The 26,737-nt window shown below is 42.7% G+C and overlaps 1 protein-coding gene across 2 annotated transcripts in view; it reads right to left on the bottom strand.

Moving 5' to 3' along the window:
• Positions 1 to 26,737, bottom strand: part of LOC126272579 (luciferin sulfotransferase-like) — a 69,609-nt gene that overhangs the window by 2,776 nt on the left and 40,096 nt on the right. For both annotated transcript variants that reach the window (XM_049975504.1, XM_049975505.1), the window contains one exon: positions 23,853 to 23,973. In XM_049975504.1, the coding sequence (XP_049831461.1) occupies positions 23,853 to 23,973 (121 nt within the window). The remainder of the gene's footprint in view (positions 1 to 23,852; positions 23,974 to 26,737) is intronic.

Genomic DNA, 26,737 nt, shown 5'->3' with positions numbered 1-26,737 from the left:
AAGGGGAGACGCAAAGCAAAAATTGTCGCCGTTCTGAGAACCCATAACGCTCCACTCGTTATGTGTGTGGATACCTGCTGTGCTGTAAACGAGTCACTTCCTGAAACAAGGCACTTGACGTGGATGTAAGATGCTGTACGGACGATACAAAAATTGTCACCAGCAATGCTGCTACGGTGGGGTCTTTTAGATTCCACCTGGCATTGAATATGGCCCTCTTGAACCTACCGATTCCGTGTTCACATGACAGTAATAAGGTCCCAAAGTACGTGAGCAGCAACAGCAGACTTAATAGACCGCAATCCTGGCGCTATCAAACAACAACCCTAAAAACAAACCAAAACAGGTTGTTGGATGGCAGGGCGGGGAATGGTTAGAATAATGTCAATATTTCAGTTTCGAGCTGCAGGTAACATTTTTCATTTAAGCAATTTCGTTCTACAGACCATCATCACGTTCTCTAGAAGAATTTACAGCGCTGTATTAGGTGAAATCACTGACTTCGAGATAACAAAACCATTCATCCGTCTCTGCTGTCACGTCGTTACACAATACAAATGCTATGCAGTGCACTGCCTGACACTGTTTATATACTGACGTGTAATTTGTATTGCGATGTGAGAATAATGAGGGTTACTTGGGGTTTATTATTTAGCGGAAATGATATTTTCGCCTACTATGATGCCGTAAATCAATTTATTTATGAACTTGATCCCTTGATCCTGGTCTCTACACCGAAAATGGTTGCTAAAAAAAAAAAGAAAACAAATATATTAGCAGCTAAAGGCGGTAATCATGACATATTTCGAACAGTTACAAGCTGTAGAAAATCACTTATCGAAAATATATTGTACAACAAAACTTCCTGGCAGATTAAAACTGTGTGTCGAATCGAGATTCGAACTCTGAACTTCAACTTCGGCGGGCTAGTGCTCTAGCATCTGAGCTGCGCAATACGACAGACGACCGTGTGATTATGCAGGTATCTTGTCTGCAACCTTCCAAACTTCACGAAGCTGTCCTGCCAGCCTTGCAGAACTAGAGCTCCTGGAAGAAAGGATATTTCTAAGTCATGGTTTAACCACAGCCTGGCAAAAGTCAAGAGTTCGAGTGTAGGTCCAGTAGACAGTTTAAATCTGCCAGGGTGTTTTATATGAACGCACACTACGCTGCATAGTAAAAACTGGAAACATCCCCCAGGCTATGGCTAAGCCTTGTCTGCGCAATATCCTTTCTTCCAGGAGTGCTGTATCTGTGAGGTTTGCTGGAGAGCTTCTGTGAAGTTTGGACGATAGGAGACGAAGTACTGGCGGAATTAAAGCTGCGAGGACGAGTCGTTAGTCGTCGTTGGGTAGTTCAGATGGTAGAGCACTTACCCGCTAAAGGCAGAGGTCCCGAGTTCGAGTTTCGGTTCGGCACACAGTTACAATATGCCAGGAAGTTTCATATCAGCGCACACTCCACTGCAGAGTGCAAGTTTCATTCTGGATATTAGTCAATGGTTACTAACTTCAACTTAGGACTGCATTTTACGCAATGAAGCTTACTAAGTAATGGAGTACTAAACCAAAATGTTGATGAAGTTGAACACATATATTTGAAAATTTGAATGATACATGAAAGTTCTTGATTGTCAATGTAATTCGAAAATAATATACAACAATGGCATCAAATAATATTGACAGGACGCCTAAAAGCAATGGTAGGAAATAAACACGTGAGTTTATAGAAAAGAAGTGAGAATACATCATAAACAGTATTGAAAGATTGCTTACAGATTTTGTTTAGTTTAACAAACTAAATATAACCAATGCTTTCTTACGGTAAAAACGACATCCACAGTCATCTCGAGGATCTAAGCTCTTATTGACTACATTATCGTGAACGAAAATTTTTAAAAAGTAAGAGATGAAGAGGATATAGAGGATATGCCAGATTCTGATCATTTCTTGATAATCTCTCAAACAGATGTAAGCACCATATGGAGATACAACTAACTATTGACAGAAGAGAAGGTTTAGAAGGAAATCTATTAACTATATTCACTAACTGCGGACATCATCTGGCATATGTACCAAAAGACACTTGATCAATAACTAGAACAGAAAGAAGAAGCGCAACATGTAGAGAACGAATGAAAAATATATACAAACTTCAATTAAGCAAGAAGTTGTGGACGTTTTAGGAAGAAAGAAAAATGTAAGAAGGAAGAAACTGTTAAAACTTTGGACATCAGAACTATTAGTTGTAAAGTTATAAAGAAAACATAAGTGTAGCAGTGATGAATGAAAAACAGTTAAGAAAGCCCATTACAAATAGTGCAGTTCAGGAAATAACGCAAAATGCCAAAAACTACAGATGTGAAATGAAGCATGTCGACATCAACCACTGTTAGGAAGAGGGGAAAGTGCACACTATGTAAAGAAACAAAAATACCACAGAAGATGCTTTGTAAATAAAAGCGAAATGCATCTGGTGTAGTTCTTTTTGATTACACTCAGCTCAAGACATAGGGTACATGATAGCAGCTGCTCCCGAAGATGGCCCCACAAACAAGGGTATTAAAAAAAAGAAGAATCATATCTTAAGTGTTTCAAAGAACTGCTAGAGGAGAACCATGAAACTTACAAAGAAGAGAAGAATGCAGTAGATCGAGCAGTGAAGCCAGCTCATGAAGAATCATGGGATACGTTTATTAGTGTAATTCACGGAAGAAGAATGACAGCTTATGAAACAGTGAAGATGCTTAATCAAACAGAAAAATAAATTCCTTAAATAAATAGCATCCAACAAGCAAAATGGATAGAATATGCATGAACTTGCGGTATGAGCAAACATGTTCCAAAGAGAACAAAAAAGATGAATTTGAAGTAGGACGCGTGGACGATTTATGTAAAGATGAACTACTAGAAGCCCTCGACTCCTCAAAGTATAGGAGAGCTAAAGGTGTTAATGGCATGAACGCTGAACTGCTGAAATATGGGGTCAACACTCTACAATAGTGTATTCAGTATGCTGAACACGAGATATCAAGTTAATGCAAGAACAGTGAACCAGGGGTTAAAATTATAGCTGAGACTGTACTAGAATAACAAATGCGATCTCGGATGGGCAGGTCGACAACCGGTGCAATATTTATAATTATACAAACAGTCGGAAAACAGAGAGAATATAATAGAAAAGACCCATTTAGAGTGCAGTCATTTTATTAAGGCATTCGATATTGTTCACAGAAATATACTGCATATAATTATGAAAAAAGTCTCCACAACACCAAATAACCGTTTTAAAATATCTGTACGAAAAAACGATTGTAAATTTAGCTATAAATGGTACTGTCCAGTCACAAAGTAGCTAGGGAGACAAGCATGCAGCACTTCACCTATGATTTTTAATCTTTATTTACACAACGCAGTTCGGAAACGGAAGGAGATTTTTAACACTGCTTGAATTGCTTTTTTTTTTCTCCAGACAAGGCAACCCTGCTGTCAGAGAATGAAGATGACCTCCAAATCGGGATTAATTTATTAGGTAAGATTTGTGAAGGACATGTTGAGACAATTTTAGAAAAGAAGACCAAGTCAGATGCTCTTAAGGAAAAATATCCTGTACTGACAACAATTGTAATTAAAGAACAGTAGAACAGGTAATAGATCTTAACTATTTAGGATGTGACATAACGCATGAGTATAACAAAGACATAGATTTGAAATAACGATGTCTAAAATATTAAACGAAGAAAGAAAAAAGTTCGAAATTTTACAAGACGATGGCAAATCCAGTGCTTACATACGGAATTGAATCGCGTGTCATAAGTAAACATCAAATACGTCGCTTATAAACTACTGAGACGCGGTTTCTAAGAGCAGTAAAGGGAAGCACTACTGCAGACAGATTTGGAAATTCTGAAACTATGGAAGAATCATATGTTTTTACCATTCTCAGAACAATACAAGAAAACAGGAGGAGGTGAAACGATTATCTCGATCAAATGAGTCGACAAAGAGTACCTCTGCATATACGAATATTGAAGCCACTTGGAATAAGACGTCAAGAAAGATCGAGGAAGCTGTGGGCACCATGGGCCAGGTAAAACATGAAACGCCTATTCCTTAAAGCAAAGATGACGACGATGATGAAGATTATTTATTTTTATTTCAGATCGGAACTCATTTTGGTCAGAGATTGATAGCTGTTTGTAGTTTGAGAGAATAATGGGGCTCGTTTATGAAATTATTGACTTGAAATATGATTACGTTAAGGCAGACGTGTTGCAAACATGATGATAGATACGGAATATTTGTTCAAATTCTGAGAAAATAGCATAAGGCAGTTACATATATCGATATAACGGGGTACGAATAATGTTTAATTGGTTTCCTACTTACATGAAGATGAGGAGACTCAGTTGACTTGGAGATGTGCCTGGCGCACACTTTAGTCCCGGTATATTCGAAGTAGGAAAAAACAGCTGATGGAAATCGTGAGAACGGCTCTCGACTTATATCGCTGTACACCTCATTACAATGTGTGGTCACAATAGAAGTGGTGAGCTGCAAGAGGGCTTACAAGGGAAGTACACTGGAAACGTTTACCAGTATTCAATATCTGATTCGACCGTTTGATTATTGCCGTGGTTTGTTTGGAAATAAACTCTTCGTCTTCAAAAAGGCGTCAGTTGTAATTAACTGAAATTACAAATTTATTGGACCCAAATTATCCTCCCCTCTTAGACAGTTAAACTGCAGCCTTGGTCATGCTTCCATCGAGTGATGGACAAAATTTTAGGGAGTTGGGTTTCCGAACTCACTGTAACGAAGCATCAGTTCAATGTCCACCCCTTATTACGATGTTTTTATGTAATATTCTGCTAGTAGCAGGTCTGTGTTTTCGTACGGAGAATTTCTGATGCCAATATTCCCAGTCTTCAGCTTCATCCTTCAGTCTGCTGTACCTCTTTCCTTCTTTGAAATCATCCAGAAGTTGAATTCGTCTGCTTCCTCGTCCTGCCGTTCCTTTAATTTTCCCTTCATTGACTTTGTGTATGAGCCCTTTGTATCTAAGTATGTCCTCGATCCAGTTGGACTTCCTGTGATAAATTGTATTCAGAATGTCTCGCTTCTCTCCCACTCTTATCAGTACATCGTTATTCGTCCCCCGATCGGTCCGCTTGATCTTCTCCATTCTCCTCCACCACCACATTTCAAAACTTTCAAGGTATCCTTTTTCCTTACCTTTAATGGTCTACGTCTCTGCTCCATACATTGAAATGCTCCAGATGTATCGCTTCACCAGTTTCTTCCTTAATTCCAAGCTTACTTTGCCGGTCAGCAGATTCCTCTTTTTAATGAATGCAGTTTTGGCAATAGTGATTCTCGCTAGAATTTCACTGGGCATTGGGCATCTTTCGTCACTAAATTTCCCAAGTACTTGAACTGTTTCACATCCTCCAACTCTCAACTGTCGATCGCTTTCGCCACACGTTCTCCCTTTTTCATATCCGCATCACTTTTCCTTCCAGTTTCCACCATCTGGTTCGTCATGTGTTGCAGCTCTCTTTTGATTTTTAGCAAGAACTACAAAGTCATCTGCATACTTGATGGTACTCATGAGGCGTCCTCCTATCCTGAAGTTTCTGCATCCTTTCAAAGGTTTTATCGCTACCCATTCCCCATACAGACTGAGGAGACTCGGCTATAGGCAATACCCTTGTGTCATTTCTCTTCCTATTTGCACACTGCCAGTTTCTCCATAGTCCAGCCGCATCTTTATTCTTTGTTCCAAGTACAAGTTGAGATTAGTCACCACTCTCTCTAGTTTATTCCTATCTTTTGAAGATGTTCATCAATTTTATCCAGTTGATTCTATCAAAGGCCATTTTCAAGTCTATAAAATAAAGACAAACTTCTTTTTTAACACACAAAACTCTCTCCAACAATATCCTCACCATGAGGACGGTGTCTCTGATTCTTTTTCCCTTCCTGAATGCAAAATGGTCCTATCCTATTACTTCTTCAATTTTGGGTTCCAGCCGTCTGTTGAGTATTCTTGCAATATTCTTCGTAACGTGTAAGACTCAACTGATTGTTCTAATATCACTACATTTCTTGAGTTGCTGTTTCTTCTCAATGGCAGCCACTGTGACATCCAAAATGCCCTTAGACCACTCCACATATTTGTAGATTTTGTTTATGAGATGAGTCAACGTCCTCAAACGCTCTTTACCGGAATCTTTCAGCAAATCCACCGGTATGTCGTCAGATCCTGTGGCTTTCGTCGTCTTGATGTCATTAACTGCCTTCTCTGCATCAGTTGTCAGAATGCTAGACCCTTCTTCGTCTTCGTCAATGTCTTCCTCTGTCTCTATTTCAGTGCCTTGTGGGCGATGTTCCTTATAAAATGGTTCAAATGGGACTTATCTGTGGTCATCAGTCCCCTAGAACTTAGAACTATTTAAAACTAACTAAGCTAAGGAGACCCAGTTCTAAGCAAAGAAGGGAAAGCAGAAAGGTGGGAGGAGTATATAGAGGATGTATGCAAGGGCGATGTACTTGAGGACAATATTATGGAAATGGAAGAGGATGTAGATAAAGATGATATGGGAGATACGATACTGAGTGAAGAGTTTGACAGAGCACTGAAAGGCCTGAGTCTAAACAATGCCCCCGGAGTAGACAACATTCAATTGGAACTACTGACGGCCTTGGGAGAGCCAGTCCTGACAAAACTGTACCATCTGGTGAGCAAGATGTATGAGACAGGCGTAATACCCTCAGACTTCAAGAAGAATATAATAATTCCAATCCCAAAGAAAGAAGGTGTTGACAGATGTGAAAATTACCGAACAACCAGTTCAATAAGTCACAGCTGCAAAATACTAACACGACTTCTACACAGACGAATGGAAAAACTAGTATAAGCCAATCTTGGGGAAGATTAGCTTGGATTCCGTAGAAATACTGGAACACGTGAGCCAATACTGACCTTAAGACTTATTTTAGAAGAAAGATTAAGGAAACGCAAACCTACATTTCTAACATCTGTAGACTTAGAGAAAGCTTTTTACAATGTTTACTGGAACACTCTCTTTCTAAAGGTGGCAGGGGTAAAATACAGGGAGCGGACGGGTATTTACAATTTGTACAGAAACCAGATGCAAGTTATAAGAGTCGAGGGACATGAAAGGGAAGCAATGGTTAGGATGGGAGTAAGACAGGGTTGTATCATCTCCCCGATGTTATTCAATCTGTATATAGAGAAAGCAGTAAAGGAAACAAAAGAAAAATTCGGAGTAGGTATTAAAATCCATGGAGAAAAATAAAAACTTTGAAGTTCACTGATGACGTTGTAATTCTGTCAGAGACAGCAAAGGACTAGGAAGAGCAGTTGAATGGAATGGACAGTGTCTTGAGAGGCGTATGTAAGATGAACATCAACAAAAGCAAAACGAGGATAAAGGAATGTTGTCGAATTAAGTCGGGTGATACTGAGGGAATTAGATTAGGAAATGAGACACTTAAAGTAGTAAATGAGTTTTGCTGTTTGGGGAGCAAAATAACTGATGATGGTCGAAGTAGAGAGGATATAAAATGTAGACGGGCAATGGCAAGGAAAGCGATTCTAAAGAAGAGAAACTTGTTAACATCGAGTATAGATTTGTCAGGATGTCTTTTCTGAAAGTATTTTATAGAGTGTAGCCATGTATGGAAGTGATACGTGGGCAATAAATAGTTTGGACAAGAAGAGAATAGAAGGTTTCGAAATGTGGTGCTACAGAAGAATGCTGAAGATTAGGTGGGTGGATCATATAACTAATGAGGAAGTGTTGAATACGATTGGGGAGAAGTTTGTGGCACAACTTGACCAGAAGAAGAGATCGGTTGGTAGCACATGTTCTGAGGCATCAAGGGATCACCAATTCAGTATTGAAGGGCAGCGTGGAGGGTAAAACTCGTAGAGGGAGACCAAGAGATGAATATACTAAGCAGATTCAGAAGGATGTAGGTTGCAGTCTGCACTGGGAGATGAAGAAGTTTGCACAAGATAAAGTAGCATGGAGATCTGCATCAAACCAGTCTCAGGACTGAGGACCACAACAACAACAACAACCTAAGGACATCACACACATCCATGCCCACGGCAGGATTCGAATCTGCAACCGTAGCGGTCATGCGGTTCCAGACTGAAGCACCTAGAACCGCATGGCCACACCGGCCGGCGATGTTCCTTATCGTAAAGTCCATTTACTTATTCTTCTTACATTTTTACCACCTCGGTTTATTCAGTAAACATTTGTTCTCTAATACCTTCTATCCGGAAAGTTCTTTTCTCTATATCTCAGCTCCTTTGTTTTCTATTAAATAAGGTCGTAACTTCTTCTTCTTTCTAGGCCCTATATTTCGTCCCACATTTCTTCTATATGCTTTTTTCTTTCACTTCGTCGGTTTCTGTTCTGAGTGCGTTGTTAAGTCTTCTATATTCACCTCTGGAGAAATATTTCAGACGTTTCTAGCATTACAATGCTATGAAATTCATACAAAGTTGCAGTTCACCTTACCTTTAATATTCTAAGTCGAAAAAGTGTCTTTGGTTGATATCTTTATATCAGATTGTTGCTTGTAAATTAGTGAATATTTATCCCCTGAGCATGAGGCAAAGTATTTGTTATAAAAGTCCGTATGTGAGAACAGCGATAGTTCTGACAACAGCAATGATCTGTTTGATATCATTGACCATACTGTGCAACAACTCAGACAACTGTAGCATAGTCATCAGAAATTTCCTGAAAAAATTAAATCTGTAACAATCTCCTAAGTAATATATTTACGAAGATCAGTTACTCCTTTTCGATCATCTGTGAAATTAGGTATATGCACTCTATGTTGGTTGAGGAGAAAATTTTAAGCTCTACTAACGGTAAATCTGTAAAGGAACAGAACCACTGTGTGTTGAGTTCATCAGAAATATTCCGTCCTCAGCTTGCTCTGAAATTCGAAGACGAGTCTGCGTTATCTATTCCAGTCGGGTGGGCGACGTGCCTCTGAAACGTGGACTCCTTCGCTACCGTCTCTTTCACATCCCTCCCTGATGAGGTCATTTGGAAACCCTGACGGTATTTCAATAAATCAGCCAGACTCCAAGGTGGGGGTGAACCGGCTGCTTGAGTGTGCTAGAACACGACGTAATTCTCTTGACATTTTTCGCATCGAAATGGGGACGAATTGTCTGTAGATTATCAGCGGATTCCATTTCTGATTGCCAGATGGCAGAACGGTTACAAAATTGAAGTCTTCGTCGTCGACCGACATTGGACCATTTAAATCTCGGATAAATTCATCTGTTGTTTCTTACGCACATTGCCCACACGGCATAAGATATAACATTTTGTGGTAAATATCCTGTCCCAGCCGCGGAGTTTCATTTTAATGTGTATGGACTGGCAGACTTTTCTCAGATATTCCTTCATTTAAGTCTCTTTCTCGCGTTAAACGTTTTCTTGTGAAAAGTGCAATAAAAGTAGAAGCTGTGATTGCAGAAGTGTGTTGGAGGTTCTCCTACAGCATACCTAGGCATTAAAATCATTTGGCATCCAATTTTGGACAAAAGCTTCCTGAAGAAGGCTTTTCCTGGCACGAGAATCTTCAGTTCCACTCACGTATGTTGTTCGTCTCATCTCATAGCGTGACATCTGGGCGTCGTTTCGTATTGTGTATTTCATGGAACGCAGAAAAAAATTTTTTTTTTGGTCTTTCTATCAGCCAGTCTGCAGCTCGCGGTCTCACGGTCGCGTTCTCGCTTCCCGAGCACGGGGTACCGAGTTCGATTACCAGCGGAGTCAGGGATTTTCACTTGCCTCGAGATGACTGGGTGTTTGTGTTGTCCTCACCATTTCATCATCATTCATGATAGTGGCGAGTTCGGACTGAACAAAGGTTGGTAATTTGTATGAGCTCTTATAATAGCGCAGTTGACCGACCCACAAAAAAATGGCTCTGAGCACTTTGGGACTTAACGTCTATGGTCATCAGTCCCCTAGAACTTAGAACTACTTAAACCTAACTAACCTAAGGACAGCACACAACACCCAGTCATCAAGAGACAGAGAAAGCGCCCCACAAACCATATATCATCATCATCATCATCTACCGCCCATACGTCTTAGTACATGTCCCGCCGGATTACATTTCAATATCAGATTCATTTGCACTTCTGTCTTTTATTTAATCCTTTTGTTTGTTTCGCCGTCTGTGCTACTGTTTCCCAATATGCAAGCCTACATTGTTTGCTCATGATTACTCAGTTATTGAATGATTTTCCCTTTAACAGACTTTGCCTTTCTGAAATCAGTCAGATCTGGTAATACAAAGTAGATTAAGTAGTAGAGCCAAGTCGTCGACGAGATCATTACCGACTATGCTCAGTTCCGTACTGGGGAGAGGATTGGTTAGAATATCAGCCCAAAGCATCACGAGCAAAAAGCCCTGACATTTATCTTAATGCTTCAGGCAAATCACGTTTCCTTGATTTTGTATGGCAGGACGGGTATTTAAACTCCGGCCTTTGGAAAAGTAGCACACTGCTTCACCTCTCTCGTTGCTGATATAACTCTAAATTTTCATTTTGATATCGCAGCTTATTTCTAGTAACACTATTATTTTTTCCTAGAGTAAACTTCAGTTTCTTTCCTATTTAGTCCACCGTTTCGTTGTCTTTCACTACGACAAACTGAATAACACAACAACTCTACAAAAACTTTGTATATTTGTAACACTTAGTTTTCTTTGACCTAGCCCCAGGAGAAGCCGTCCCAATTTTACAAAATGATCTTTTTAGTTACATTAATGAGACCACCTGTTAAAAGCCTGAACAACCATCTTTTGCAGAGGTGACCCATACGACATAAGCAAGAAGATTGTCGGTGAGTTTCTGGCAGGTATGTGGAGCAATGCTGACTCCAGTATTGTGGCCAGCTGCGCTAAGTTTCTCGGTTAAGGGTTCATGGCCCGAACAGCCCGATCGAGTTAGTGTTTCACATATACTCGATTGGGGTCACATCCGGTGACTTTGATGGCCAGAGCAGAAGAAAGGTAATCTCATCCTGGTAATCTTCGAACCATGCACATTGCAAGATCCCCTTGCTTCTAAACTGATACTGTTATTACTCAGCTTAGCTGCTAGTCCGTAGAGGGTGGTATATTTGACGTACAGTATGACTGGTCAGCATTTCCACCCGGAATTTGCGATGTAAGTTGGACCTTCATTGATCCGCCTTGGAGGGTCGTGTCGTCGGATTACCTCCTACCTATGAGCGGTAACATGACCCAACCATCTAAGCCTGTTCGCCCTGATTGCTACATCTGTAGAGTTCATTTCCAGTTTTTCTTTAATTCCCTCATTGTGGACACCCTCCTGCCATTGTTCCCATCTACTAGTACCTGCAATCACCCTAGCTACTTTCATATCCGTAACCTCAACCTTGTTGATAAGGTAACCTGAGTCCACCCAGCAACAAAATTGCTCGAAAGATTGAACGGTGAACAGATAATTTAGTCTTGGTACTGACTTCCTTCTTGCAGAAGAGACTGTAATGGACTACATTCTACTAACTGGTACCCTTCTGAGATCACTGTTATGTACTTGTGCCTGATTTCCTTATCCTGAAGTTTCTCCACTCTTATCCTCTTACATATGGATCTGACCTGCACTTTCCCAATTTCACTGCAGATTAAATAGTGATCAGTGTCATCAAAGATTCCCTGAATACACGTGTGTCCCTCACAGCCTTCCTGAATTCCTGATCTGTTATTATATAGTCAATGATAGATCTGGTTCCCCTGCCTTCCCAAGTATACCAGTGAATGTTCTTATGTTTAAAAAAGGAGTTTGTGATCAATAAGCCCATATTGGCACAGAAATCCAAGAGTTGTTTCCCGTTCCTGTTGGCCTCCATATCCTCTCCAAATTTACCCATAACCTTATCATACCCTTCTGTTCGATTTCCAATCCTGGCGTTAAAATCACCCATGAGCAGGACACTGCCCTTGTCTTTTAACAGCTACATCACTGAGTGCCTCATAAAAGCTATGCATCTTATCTTGATCTGTCCCTTCATAATGCGAATATACTGACACAATCCTAATTTTCTTGCTAGACACTCTCAAATTTATCCACATCAGTCGTTCGTTTACATACATTATTGCAACTACGCTGGGTTCCATTTCTTTCCTGATGTAAAGCCCTACACCCCGTTGTGCTATTCCTGCTTTGACTCCTGACAGGTAGACCTTGTATTCTCCCACTTCCTCTTCTTTCTCACCCCTTACCCGAATGTCACTAACAGCTAAAACGTCCAGCCCCATCTTACTTCCAGCCTCTGCCAGCTCTAACTTCTTCCCAGAGTAGCTCCCATTAATATTAAGAGCTCCCCACCTCATTACCATTTGTTTCCCAAGTCATATCTTAGCTTTTTATAATTTTAATATTTAGGTTTAATTATTAAATAAAAATAAACAAAATCGCTGACTTTAGAGCCAAGATGGCGGTACTTCTCGTCATGTATATTTGCCAGGCCAACGCTTGTTGTTACGGTCCAGCGGCGAGACCCACCCCACTACGCGCGACATATGGTCGCTTCGTCTCCTAGCCAGCCAGCGTGGGAAGTGCTCTCCGATTCATGGCCGGCTACGGACTACAGCACTTCCTAACTATCGTTAATACTTCAATGAGAGACAATAATTTATTACAACTGGCAAAAATGTCTTCCTCACGTAAGAGGCCACTTACGACATACACTGCGAGTTGTGTGATATGTGCTGCTGGTAAATGACATCGTGCCAAGGAAAAACAATCTGCATGTAAGGGTGGACATGGTCCCCAAGAATAGATGAGTACTTGTGTTGATCCATTGTGCATTCGAGAATGACGAAATCACCCAGGAAAAGGGAAGAAACTATTGTTCAGACTATAGTTCTCCCTGCTCCAGTGTGAACCCTTTTCTTTCAGATGTTTCACTCCGTACACGCCAACGCCCGTCTGTCCGATTGACCTTAAACGTGATTCATCTTAAAAGGCCATCGGTCACCACTCATTCGACATCCATTTCCGATACTGGTGAAATTCCCTGCTTTCGCCACCGATTAACAGCAGTCAGCAGCAGTATGAACCAGATGACTGCTGCAGAGGTACAATGCAGCAACGTTCGCCAAACGGATGCTGCTGGAAGCCCCTTGGCTTATGGCGGTGGTCATTTCTTCAACAACTGCACGTATGTTCGTCGGTACACAACTCCGCAGTTGCCGTTAACTTTTGTTATCTACGACAACTGGTGCAACACAGTTACCCCAGCAAACGTTTCCTACAGTACCATTTTGCCATGCGCGGCATACTTCAACCAAGGCGGCACGAAAATTGTTAACAAACTTAGCCGTTTGGGAAATGCTCCACGCTTTATCCTAAAGCCAATGACGATGTCCTTTTGGAAGTAAGATAAATCGCTGCATTTCCGCATTAGGACAACGACAGCAATCTTATCGCACCCACCTGACACGCTTTGTATACCGTTCACTGATATGCTGCCACCTCCCGTCTGTCACTGATTATTGCACGTAAACGTGCTCGCATTTAAGCAAACGGACTGTGTTTAAATAAGCAAGTAAGTTGACTCAGAGACGGTTTGTGAATATGTTAAGCCGACGGTCACATCAAGGGCAGAAAATATTAACCTTTAGGTGTGATTTATATACCATAAGGTATTCCGGCAGATGATACTGAACATTGAAGGTCATATGGACCCATGGCATAAAAAAATGGCTCTAACCACTATGGGACTTAACATCTGAGCTCATCAGTCCCCTAGCCGTAGAACAACTTGCACCTACCTAACCTAAGGACATCACACACATCCATGCCCGAGGCAGGATTCGAACCTGCGACCGTGGCAGTAGCGCGGTTCCGGACTGAGGAGCCTAGAACCTCTTACACTTCTGTGAATTACATAATTATTTGTCTTCGGCAATCCTCAATGTTTTCCACGCACATAAAAGTACAGATATGATAAGTCTTTTAGTTCTGCAGGCTATTTTGTATTGTCAAGTTCGTCCGATCCAATGATCCACGAAAATCCGGTTTATGTTTCTGATTAAATGTGCGGAACTGGCACGAAGTTACTAGCGTTGTTACGACAAAGACTGCCGTATGTTCAGTTGGATGCCTTCCATAACGCCGGCAGCATAAGTGTACAGAACTGCAGTTATCTGTTGCCGTTTCAATGTCCTAACAATAAAAAACCTACCATTGACGCTATTCTGGTAATACGCCACCTCCACACGCACACACACACACACACACACACACACACACACACACACACACACACACACACACACACAAGTTGACAGACCAAGGTCGTTGTTTACCCTCATTCTCTCACTAAGCATGAATTTGTATCTTGTAGGCAGTGGATATTGTGAACGTTTAGGTGCCCCTGGTTCACAACTGATAGTTCATCCTTAAACAAAATCTTAGCTTTGCGGTCATTGTGATCATAATTCGGAGAAATGAAACCTACTTTAAAAGTCATTTACATGCTCAGATTGACGTAAAATTGCAACGGAAGATAATCAGAGAAGGGCGATAACGTGTGGCAGGAAAGAATATAGTTACAAAATCTAGCAATGGCACTGCTGGCATCATAATTGAATAGTCGTCGACTAAAAATGACAAATGAATCACACAATAACGAATAAGGTATACGTTTAACGTTAAACGGTACTACTCAGTGTGTATGTGTGGAGCTGTCATACTGTTAGTTATGTAAGCCCATCCACCACGGCAAGGTAGTATCACATCGGCTGAAAAAAGGTCGGTTTGAATTTATCCTGAGGCCAGAAATCGCATAAGAAGATTCCACAAAAATCAAATCGCATTATTAATTTCCGTGTGACTGGCGCAAAACATGCTCAATATGCTCTCCACCGTTTTCTGCAATAAGATGAAACCGAGAAAGAGTGTTCCACAACTAATCTATGTGTTCCCGGGGTCGGGTTCAGAATGTTTTGCACAGTGCGTGCCTTCAATGCATCTAGGTTTGTAATCGGAGCCGGCCGGAGTGGCCGAGCGGTTCTAGGCGCTACAGATTGAACCGCACTACCGCTACGGTCGAGGGTTCGAATCCTGCCTCGGTTATTGGTGTCTGTGATGTCCTTAGGTTGGTTATGTTTAATTGGTTCTAAGTCCTAGGGGACTGATGACCTCAGTATTTAAGTCACATAGTGTTCAGAGTCAATTGAACCATTTTGCAATCGGAATACTGAACACAACATCTTTCAGACAGCTCCACAGCCTGAAATTACGTTGAAAATATGTGGTAAGGTCTTATGTGAGGAAACTGCTGAGGACATCGGTCCCTATGCTCACACACAACTTAGCCTAACTGAAACTAAATTACGCTAAGGACGACACACACACCCATGCCCGAGGGAGAATTCAAACCTCCGACGGAGGAAGCTACACAAACCGTGACAAGAAGCCCAGACCGCTCGGCTACCCCGCGCGCCCACAGCCAGAAGCCACACGGATTATACGAGGTGCATTCAAGTTCTAAGGCCTCCGATTTTTTTCTCCGGACTGGAAAGAATTAGAAAAATGTCCAATTTTTTAAAATGAGGCCGCGTTCATTGTCAATACGTCCCAGAGATGGCAGCACCATAGGGCAGATGGAATTTTACCGCCAGCGGCGAGAATGAGAACTGTTTTAAATACTTATAATGACGACGTTTTCCTTACTTGAACAGCGTGCAATCATTCGTTTTCTGAATTTGCGTGGTGTGAAACCAATTTAAATTCATCGACAGTTGAAGGAGACATGTGGTGATGGAGTTATGGATGTGTCGGAAGTGCGTTTATTGGTGCGACAGTTTCATGAAGGCAGAACATCGCGTGACAACAAACCGAAACAACCTCGAGCCCGCACCAGCCCGTCTAACGATATGATCGAGAAAGTGGAGGGAATTGTTTTGGGGGATCGCCGAATGACTGCTGAACAGATCGCCTCCCGAGTTGGCACTTCTGTGCACACAATCCTGCATGACGACCTGAAAATGCGAAAAGTGTCATCCAGGTGGGTGCTGTGGACGACCACATGGCTGACCGTGTGGCATGTTGCCAAGCAATGTTGACGCGCAACGATAACATGAATAGGACTTTCTTTTCGCCGGTTGTGACAATGGATGAGACGTGGATGCAATTTTTCAATCCAGAAACAAAGCACCAGTCAGCTCAATGGAAGCACACAGATTCACCGCCGCCAAAAAAATTTCGGGTAACCGCCAGTGCTGAAAAAATGATAGTGTCCATGTTCTGGGACAGCGAGGGCGTAATCCTTACCCATTGCGTTCCAAAGGGCACTACGGTAACAGGTGCATCCTACGAAAATGTTTTGAAGAACAAATTCCTTCCTGCACAGCAACAAAAACGTCCGGGAAGGACTGCGCGTGTGCTGTTTCACCAAGACAACGCACCCGTACATCGAGCTAACGTTACGCAACAGTTTCTTCGTGATAACAGGTTTCAAGTGATTCATGCTCCCTACTCACCTGACATGGCTCCTAGTGACTTTTGGCTTCTTCCAACAATGAAAGACACTCTCCTTGGCCGCACATTCACCAGCCTCAGCGATTTTCCAGTGGTCAAAACAGACTCCTAAAGAAGCCATCGCCGCTGCCATGGAATCATGGCGTCAGCGTTGTGAAAAATGTGTATGTCTGCAGGGCGATTACTTCGAGAAGTAACGCCAGTTTCATCGATTTGAGGTGAGTAGTTAATTAGAGAGAAATTCTGAGGCCTTAGAACTTGAATGCACCTCGTATCAGGTGATGGGGGTGGAAACGCTGTAGGGAAACGGTGGCTGATAATTGTAGGATTTTTGGAATGGCGTTGCTTATATGGATTTGCAATGTGCGGAGGAGCGCCATCTTGCATAAAAACGATCCCATCCATACATCCACGCTGTTGGAGATCTAAAATGACGTGGCTGAGCAAAAGACACTCATAGAGCTTAGCAGTGACGGTACAGGTAACAGGATCAGATGCACCTGTCTCTTCGAAAAAATATGGCCCTATGATAAATGATGCCGTAAACCGGCACACACGGAAATCTTTCCAAGATGAAGTGATACTGGTTGATTTGCGTGTGGATTTTCCGTTCCCGTAATCTATAATACTGTGTAATGACACATCCTGATACTTTGAAGAGTGCTTCGTCCATCCATTAAAACTCCCACGGCCGGTCATTCTCCATTTCAATGCGAGCAAGATATACCAAAAGAAAGCTCTGTTTCTGCCTGGTCAACAGGAAGCAACTCGTGCACATGGGTAATTTAGCATGGATACAGAAGGATGTATGGTAGGATTTTTCGCACCATGTTCAACAGTATGTCCAATGTTCGGGCAGTTCTCCTTGCACTACACGTTTGCCCACCATAACTAGTCTGCTCCTGCACTGCAGTGACCACTGCTCCCACTAACTTCGAATCTATTCGTTTCCTCCCTCTACCAGGCTGCACACCAAAAGAACCCGTCTTTTGGAATTTCCGAATCATTTCCTCCAGACGCAAGGCAGTCATCGGATCAAAGACTTTTATCAAACCCTTCAGTGCCCGGTGCTTCAGCAGAGCGGGGTGAGCACAGTTATTCTTGTAATACAGCTTTGCAAGCAGAGCGCGAACCAGCTTTGAGACAGTCATGGTGAACGTCACAGACGCGAATGGAAGTGGTGGTGGTTGTTGGGATGTTTAAGGGGGACTAAACAGCTAAGGTCATCAGTCCCCCAGTGAAAGGAGGAAAAGCCTTTTTTTCCTTTATTATTATTTTAATACCTATAGAAACAGGTAGGCTGTCATCGGCATGCTACACCGTTCTTCAGCCATAGTGTTGACAATGACAGAACACAGGTTGGAGAAATAGAATGAACATAGTGACGGGTTAAAAAATAGTGGTCACAGATACACAAAAAAAAAAACACGGAGCCGTTCACACTCGACTATAACGACACTGAAAACACGTTGACGCGGCGCACAGAACACTGATGAATCCGATGGCCCAAGTGAACGTAGAAGCGTGACAGCGAGCACTAAAAACACCAAACGATGTCACACACACACGAGACACAGATATCGATGATATCCGGCGCGCCAAAGTCCACGTAACGTGTGCGAGTCCGGGGACCTCCCAATAGGGGAAGAAAGGTGAGGGAGGGAGAGGGTGGGGAGGAGAGAACAAAGATGCCAATGGCTGAGGAGATGGGAGGAGGGGGAGAGAGACTGCGGAGAGGAAGCCCGGGGGAGGGGTGGGGAGAAAGGGAGAAGGGAGCGAGGGTGCCCAAAGGAACAGACAGAGGAAGAGGGAGGGAGGATCAAAGTTGATAGGCGGGGTAGATGGAGGGGAGGAGGACATCATCAGGGAGGGGGAGCTGCCAGAAGCCACCTTGGGAGAGGGTAAGGAGGGTGGAGAGATGGAGACCGGGTGGGACGTGGGAATACAAGCGTGGCGGTGGGCGGGATTGGGAGAGGATGGGCGAGACAAGTGGGTGAGGATGGTCGAGTTTGCTGGAGATGTACAGGATCTGTATCCTTTCAAGGAAAAGGAGGAGGTGGGGGAAAGGAATGAGATCGTACAGGATCAGCGTGGGGGATGGGAGAAGGATGCGATAAGTGAGGCGGAGAGCATGGCGTTCAAGGATTTGAAGGGATTTATAAAAGGAAGGGGGGTGGAGATCCAGGCAGGATGGGCGTAGCAGAGGATAGGGTGGATGAGGGATTTATAGGTGTGGAGGGGGGTGGAGGGGTCCAGACCCCATGTAAGGCCCGAAAGGAGCTTGAGGAGGCGGAGTCGGGAGTGTGCCTTGGCTTGGATTGTCCGGAGATGGGGGGTCCAGGAGAGGCGACGGTCGAGGGTGACGCCACGCACTTGAGGGTGGGAGTGAGGGCGATAGGATGGCCATAGATGGTGAGATAGAAATCAAGGAGGCGAAAGGAAGGGGTGGTTTTGCCTAAATTGATCGCCTGGGTTTTGGAGGGATTGACCTTGAGCTACATTGGTTGCACCAAGTGGTGAAGTGGTCAAGATGGGATTGGAGAAGGTGTTCGGAGCGCTGCAGGGTGGAGGCAAGGGCAAGGAAGGCGGTGTCATCGGCGGACTGGAGACGGTTGACGGGTGGCGGCATGTCTGCCTTATATAAAAGGTACAGAAAGGGAGAGCCTTGGGACACACCGGCGGAGGGAAAAAAGGTGTAGGAATCCGTGGTGTGGATGTAGACTTAGGAAGGACAGTGGGAGAGAAAGGAGCCGATCAGACGGACGTAATTAATGGGAATGGTGAAGGTATGGAGCTTGAAGAGGAGACCGGAATGCCATACGAAGTCATAAGCACGTTCGAGGTCCAGGGAGAGAAAGATTGCAGAGCGACAGGAATTAAGCTGTTCGGAAAGGAGATGAGTGAGGGGAAGGAAAAGATCATCTGACGAGAAGGATGGCCGAAAGCCACACTGGGTGATGGGAAGGAGGCGGTGCTGGTGGAGATGCTGGTGGATGCGGTGGGTGAGGATTGATTCCAGGACCTTGCTGAAGACCGAGGTAAGGCTGATGGGACGGTAGGAGGAGATGGCGGATGGCGGTTTACCAAGTTTAATAAACATCAGGATACGTGAGGTTTTCCACAGGTCAAGGTAATAACCGGTGGACAGGACTACATTCTAGAGCCTGGCCAGGGTGGAGAGGAAAGAGACAGGAGCTTCACGAAGGTGACGGTAGGTGACACGATCGTGACCAGGAGCGGTGTTGCGTTTTGTGCGGAGTGTAGCAATGAGATCCTGTGTAGTGATAGGGGCATTGAGTTCTGTGTGCAATGTTGTCCAAGTACTGGAAACCAGGCGCTAGGGGATGGACAGAGGTATGAGATCAATCGCGGACATCAGGGAAGAGGGAGTAATCGAACTGGGTATCGTCGGGGATGGAAAATACATCGGAGAGGTAGGAGGCAAAGTGATTAGCCTTACTAAGGGTGTCAGGGAATGGAGTAAAAGCCGTGTTACCGGCATATTTATACCAACTTCAGTGGGTCGTGCGCAAGACAGTTATTTTCGTCTACATATTGTGACACATAAAGCGCCATCTATTCATCGATTTTTATAGTATTTTTTTTCTTCTGCCTTATGTTTTCCCCCTACTCCGATCATATTTCGTTCCAAGTTGACAACATTCTGACCAGTGGTGTTATTTCTAAACTGTTCCGAAAGTTTAACTTTAATCACAATAACCTTGTACGCATTGGAATTTAGAATACTGGGAGCATTGCTTTGGCTGATCCAATTCACGCATCCAAGCTGCCTCGTCAATGCTTCCACTTCCTTATTTTCCTGCCGGCCGCTGTGGCCGAGTATTTCTAGGCGCTTCAGTCCGGAATCGCGCTGCTGCTACCTTCGCAGGTTCGAATCCTGCCTCGGGCATGGATGGATGTGTGAGGTGTCCTTAGGTTAGTTGGGTTTAAGTAGTTCTAGAGGCCTGATGACCTCAGATGTTAAGTTCCATAGCGCTCAGAGGCATTTGAAGCAGTGGAACCCATTTTACTTTGTTCTACTCTTTGTACAAAATTTTTTAAATTTTATTAACTTAGTCAAATAGAGTCTAGAACACAGATGTTATTTTACTTAAGATGACCTATTTCGGTCTAGTCTTAAGCCATCTGCAGCATACCACCATCAGCTAAAGCTAACGATGTCCAGGACAGTCAGTAGACCTGAGTCGCTGGAACACCATCTGATGGTGCCGTTCTGTAGGTGGCCTAATACTAGGCAGAAACCGGTAACTGGAATAAAATAACCTTTGCTATCTAGACTGATTTTTCACTAATTTTATATAGATTACAAGATCGATGTTCTCCGAAAATGTTACCAATTTTGAAATTTCATTATGCTACTTCCGAAGACAAATCACGGGGTCTTTGAAAGACTAGAATGCCTAATAGAAGAGAGCCACACATTTTCGATGAACGAAAAGGATGTCCACTTTTTCGACTGTTACATAAATTAAAAATTTCTGTCTATTCAAAGTATCCTGACCACTACAACGGCAGAGAACAGGCTCATAGCTTCAACTGCATATATGAAAACGATTACAATGCGGGCACAGGCCTTTAACGAGATCTAATATCATCTCGAAAGAAAAAGAAATCGCATCCTCAGAAAACTACTTCAAAATAATTTTAGTCGCCAATATTTTGTGAAGTTGTGCCTGGTAGTCTGCCACACTATGCAACGGTTGAGAGTCTTTTCTGAGTGTAAACAAAATTTCATTTTCTACACATACTTGAATTTCACCAAGCGATTGTAAAAATGCGGGGTTTTTTGATGTTGGTGCAAACTGCCAAGAAAATTACTGCTACACCTGTTTTGGCGTCGAATTACATCCCAGATCGTACAAATCAACTGTGAAGTAACGAAAGTATCTAATGTAACGTATGAATTTTGTGCGTAAGTCTTACAATCCTTTCGTGGTAATTTCATAGCAGTCCCAAATTTTCATTGACCTTTCATGGTTTCCTTCAATATATTAAAGAATTTCTGTATATTGGGTATCATTTAGTATTTTTTGCGTGGAAAGTAGCAAACAAATTTAGGACAAAGAAAAAGTAAGTCGGATTACGATGCAGCGTACTTTGCGCTGCACCAACCTCTACCTGGATACTACGCCATTAGGCTCATGGGTCGCGCAACCTGCGACAAAAATGCTATTTATTCTAAACACTTGGTTATCTGTCGCTCCCAATTCTGTCTGTTTCATTTCTCAACGAGCTCTGCATATACGACAAATTTAGACTAAATAGGTGTTGATGATAGGCGTGGTGCCCTTGTCAGTAATGTTTCTGTTGCAGTGGATACTATAGAATAGTTCGTCTGTCGTACTTCTTGTCGTTGGTAGAGTCGACTGCAGAAGATTATCACCCGAATGTTTATGTTTGGGTATCCACCACTGTTAGTCATCAACTTCTAAAGATATCTACAAATAAATGGTTCGCGTATTTATTGCAGCACCAAATTTGAATCTGTCTTAAGTTTTCGACTACTTATCTCGTCGTCATTGTCAGAAGATATCAGAGTGTCGTTAGGGTATTTACGTAGCTGGCCGAACGTACTAGCGTCCTACTCAAATATCCTGACGGTGTTCTTAATACACACAAATGATCTGACAGATAGAGTGAGCAGCAATCTGCTGCTATTTGCCGATGAACCAGTTGTGTACATCTGCATGATTATCCTGAAATTAAAAATTAAGTGTTTGGCATATGGGGAGTATCGCCGTTGAGTGACTATAGAAAAATACAGGAAGACATAGAATTTCAGTTTGCTGTGATAGTTAGGGGCTTATTCTATACACAGGAAAATCTAATTTAATGAAGATGAGTTGCAAAAACAACCTTCTAACATTCGAACAAAGTGTTAGTAGTGTGTTGCAGCACACAGTCACGTCGATTACCGACGTGGAACTCTGCAGAACGATATGAAATGGAACAAGCACGTAATGCCGGTAGAAGGAAAGGCGTATGGTCGATATCAGTTAATTGGGAGAGACTGAGGAAGGACCAGCTAATTTACAAAGGGAGACGGCGAACGGCACATTCATGCGAACCATTATTGAGTACTGCTAGAGTGTTTGGGGTCACCACAAGATCGGATGAAAGGAGGGTCACGTCGATTACCGACGTGGAACTCTGCAGAACGATATGAAATGGAACAAGCACGTAATGCCGGTAGAAGGAAAGGCGTATGGTCGATATCAGATAATTGGGAGAGACTGAGGAAGGACCAGCTAATTTACAAAGGGAGACGGCGAACGGCACACTCATGCGAACCATTATTGAGTACTGCTAGAGTGTTTGGGGTCACCACAAGATCGGATGAAATGAGGGTATTGAAGCAACTGGGAAACATGCTGTCATATATGTTACCAATAGGATCGATCACTACTTGAGTGTTGTAGAGATGCTCCGTGAACAAAAATGGGAATCCCTTGAGGGAAGATAACATTCTTTACGAGAAACACTATTGAGAAAATTTAAAGAACAGGCATTTGCATCCGCCTTCACAAACGCTATACTCCTGCCAAAACTGCTCGATAACGAGGCAACCCAAATTTAGGATCGTACACAAGGCCAGTTTAAGACCCTAGCGGCACAAGATGCCGCTTGCAGCGCCAAGCTGGGAAGAGAACCAGAGACTCTACAACTGTCAGGTTGCTACACAGGACGTCTCACAATAACAGCGGGCACTTGTGGAGCTGGGCAGAGAAGATATGCAGTGGCTATCACAATTAGCATACATGGAAAATGGGGGTGGGCACTCAAAGTTAATCCCTTGTGCGGAAAAGTGTTCCAAATCGCTCCTGCTTTTATTTGGGTAAACAGACAAATCTTTTTCGCTCGCTCCGTCTGTGAGTGGTTCTGGAAAGGACGTGAGCAGTAGTGTTAGAAAGGAACCTTCCACCATACGTCTTACAGTGGCTTGCAAACTATGTAGACGTAGACATATAAGTTGCCGAAATCTTCAGATTGGTTACAAATGTTGCGTGGAAGTAACTCCTTGAAGCATTTATTCAAGAATCTCGTCCCCAGAAACTGCGTTGTCATATCTGAGATTCCTATTGAAATTCGCTAGGAAGCTTCGTTACATTCATGCAGGGGCAACATTTTGTCTCTTAATCCTGTCCTGTCACTGTCGTCTTGTCACCACTTAAGAGCCGTCTATAAACTATTTTAGTAGACTTCTCTATTATAAACACAAATATTCAGGTACTCATACTTACTTACGTTTCCTAAAAATGCATTCATAAATCCTTCCATAGTACCGCTGTAATGTGACGTTAGTTTGTAATGATTGTACAAAGATACTGCAGTATCTTTAGGATTTCTACTAACGTAGATAATCTGAAAAAAATAAAAACAAAATTGCATGTAAGTCGCTTGAAATGAAAATTTATGAAACTTACGAAATTCTGAAAGCTGCAACATAATTTTACTAGAATGTTTGGAATGGGTCTCGGCCAGGACCTCGAATATAGTATCAATAAACGCCAGGTTAGCTAAATTCTTTATAAAAGTGAAAGTGCGACACTGAATATCCACTTGTGTGTGTGAGTGAGACAGAGAGCTGAGACGTATTACGTGCATTTAAAGAGGAGCTACTCGTAGGAGGATTGACGTGTCATTAAGTTTTTGTATGTTCATCGTTCAGGAGGTGTTGGAGACGACGGCCGTTTACTATTGGGAGAAAATGAAACGCCTACAGCTGTCTTAACGATTTTATTTACTTTGTTGCGACCAGTTTCTGCGCTTCAATGTACCATCTTCAGGCTGTAGTAGACATGTCACTGTCTGCGATAGGTAGTGCATTCCCTGCCGGGGCGCTGAGGTCCCAACCTCGAACAAGACGGATATGGGCGCAAAGCCACTAGTATGTGCACAAGTGGATTGTCCACTGAACTCGCATGGGACATTCCAGAGGGTCAGTAAACGATGATAGTTGGTCCAACACGTTTCTCTTTTTTTTTCCGTGACAATTTTACTTTGAAGTGGTGCAACACACCATGAAAAGTAATTTGGCATTTTAGGTATAGAGGGAATATCTTTGAAACGATGATCGATGATACATAAAAAATATTTTTCATATAAAAATCGGCACTTAATTAATGTTGTTGAAAATTGTACAGTCAACATTTTCAATAATCAGAAATTTTGCAAAACACCCCATCAACCAAATAATTTCGGAAAGTGAAAATTAATTTTTATTATTTAAATGTACATATGGACACAAAACAAACTTAAGTTTGTTCTTACACAGAATATCCAGTACTTCAATCCAGTGCACAGCATCTGGAGTTGCTAGCATGAAGTCCTCTTCGCCACCGTGATAGGCTCGAATCCTGCATTCACTGACAATGTGCTGTGCAGTCTGGTATGGAGCCCCGCAGTCACAGGCAGGATTAGACAGCTTCTTCCACTTAAAGAGAACATCTGTGCATCGACCATGGCCGGTAAGGATTCTGTTGAGAATAGTCCAGATTTTGCGTAGTAGGTCGAATCCAGTTGGAAGTTTAGCACATGAGAAGATGTTATGCAGGGGCACATGTGTCACTGATTCCCATCGACTTTTCCATTCTTCAAGAGGTTTGAAATCCTTAGCAACCATCCCAGCTGCATCGCACAGAGTTGGATGGCGTGATTTCAGTCTCTTCCGATATAAAAGCGGCAGGTCGCTATGCACGGGTAGGTTAGAATTCCATGAAATCTTCTTGAATTCTCTCATAACGGTGGTACATGTGCGTAGATGATGAGGCATTATACCGGTTAACAGTGGATGCCAATAAACTGGAGTAGATCTGATTGCGCCAGATATTATGCGCATTGTCGTATTCAGCTGGGTGTCAACAAGCCTTGTATGATGACTGTTCATTCAAACAGGTGCACGATACTCAGTACCTGAGTACACCAAGTCCAGAGCTGAAGATCGCAGGGTGGTTGCTGAAGATCCCCAGGAAGTTCCGCATAGCTTATGGAGAATGTCGTTTCGAGTCCTCAACTTTTGAGCTAAGTGAAGAAGATATTGTTTGAAGCATAGTGTATGGCGCAGGAAGACAAGAATATATTTTGGGTTATATTTATGAAGAAGAATTGTGCCTCCGAAACTTACTTCCAGTTACGTTCGCCAACCGATTATTTAAATGGAGGCAACACACTTCTGTTTTACTCCCACTGGGTTAGAGTCTCCAGATTTTGAAGTAATTATCTGATGCAGACAGGTCATTGGTTAGAATCTCTCCTGTTGTCTTCATTTCTTGACGTCGTTCGCCTAGAGCCAGGTCATCAAGTCGTAGTTTGTGTTCCCGAAATGAACAGCAAAGAGACAGAAGTGATGACACTTTCTGCAGAACATGACCATCATTTTGCAGGACACTGCCGAAACACGTACAGTGCAAGTTGTTACTAATTTGTTTTTCTGGTGGGGCTGCTAAGTACTATACCACCTACTGCACTCCCCTGACTTAAGCCCTCGTGAGTTCAACTCGATTTCTGAACTGAAGGAAACTTTTCACGGCATTCGCATCAAAACTGCTACAAATTCCTCGGTCAATTGTCACAGCCGCTCGAACTGTCAAAGCTACTGGCACTGCTAAGAGTATCCAACGACTTCCACATCGCTGGCAACGGGTTACACACAATAACGGTAAATACTTTGAAGATCAGTAAAACTTTGAAACATGCATTTATTTTCTACGAGTTGTCCATAAATATTTTCCAATATTAATGATCCAACCCTCGTACGTCCCACGACCGCACCTGGGCCGTCGAGCTGTCTGGGAACACCAGATGAACAACTTCCTTGTCCTTTGGTACGTTGCTATAAAAGATTCTTTCACAATAACCACCTCATGAATACAACATTAATACAGCTATGTCTCCGTCACTGGAAAAGGAAACGTCTTTGAAATATATTTTGATTTGTCAGTCTTTGCTTACCAGTTTTCGTTCCTGTAAGAAGGATATTTCGGGGTTCAAAAAGAGATTCTCGAATTCTCGGTTTGATTGTAAAACGTGAATAACAATTTTAAAGATAAACCTATACTTCAGCTAACTTAATTTTATGTGTTGAAAACACTCCGACAGCTGAATGATATTTTCACTCTGCAGCCGA

Source organism: Schistocerca gregaria, chromosome 5 (assembly GCF_023897955.1).
Source record: "Schistocerca gregaria isolate iqSchGreg1 chromosome 5, iqSchGreg1.2, whole genome shotgun sequence".
Lineage (NCBI taxonomy): Eukaryota > Metazoa > Arthropoda > Insecta > Orthoptera > Acrididae > Schistocerca > Schistocerca gregaria.
This window is presented reverse-complemented; position numbering and strand designations above follow the sequence as displayed.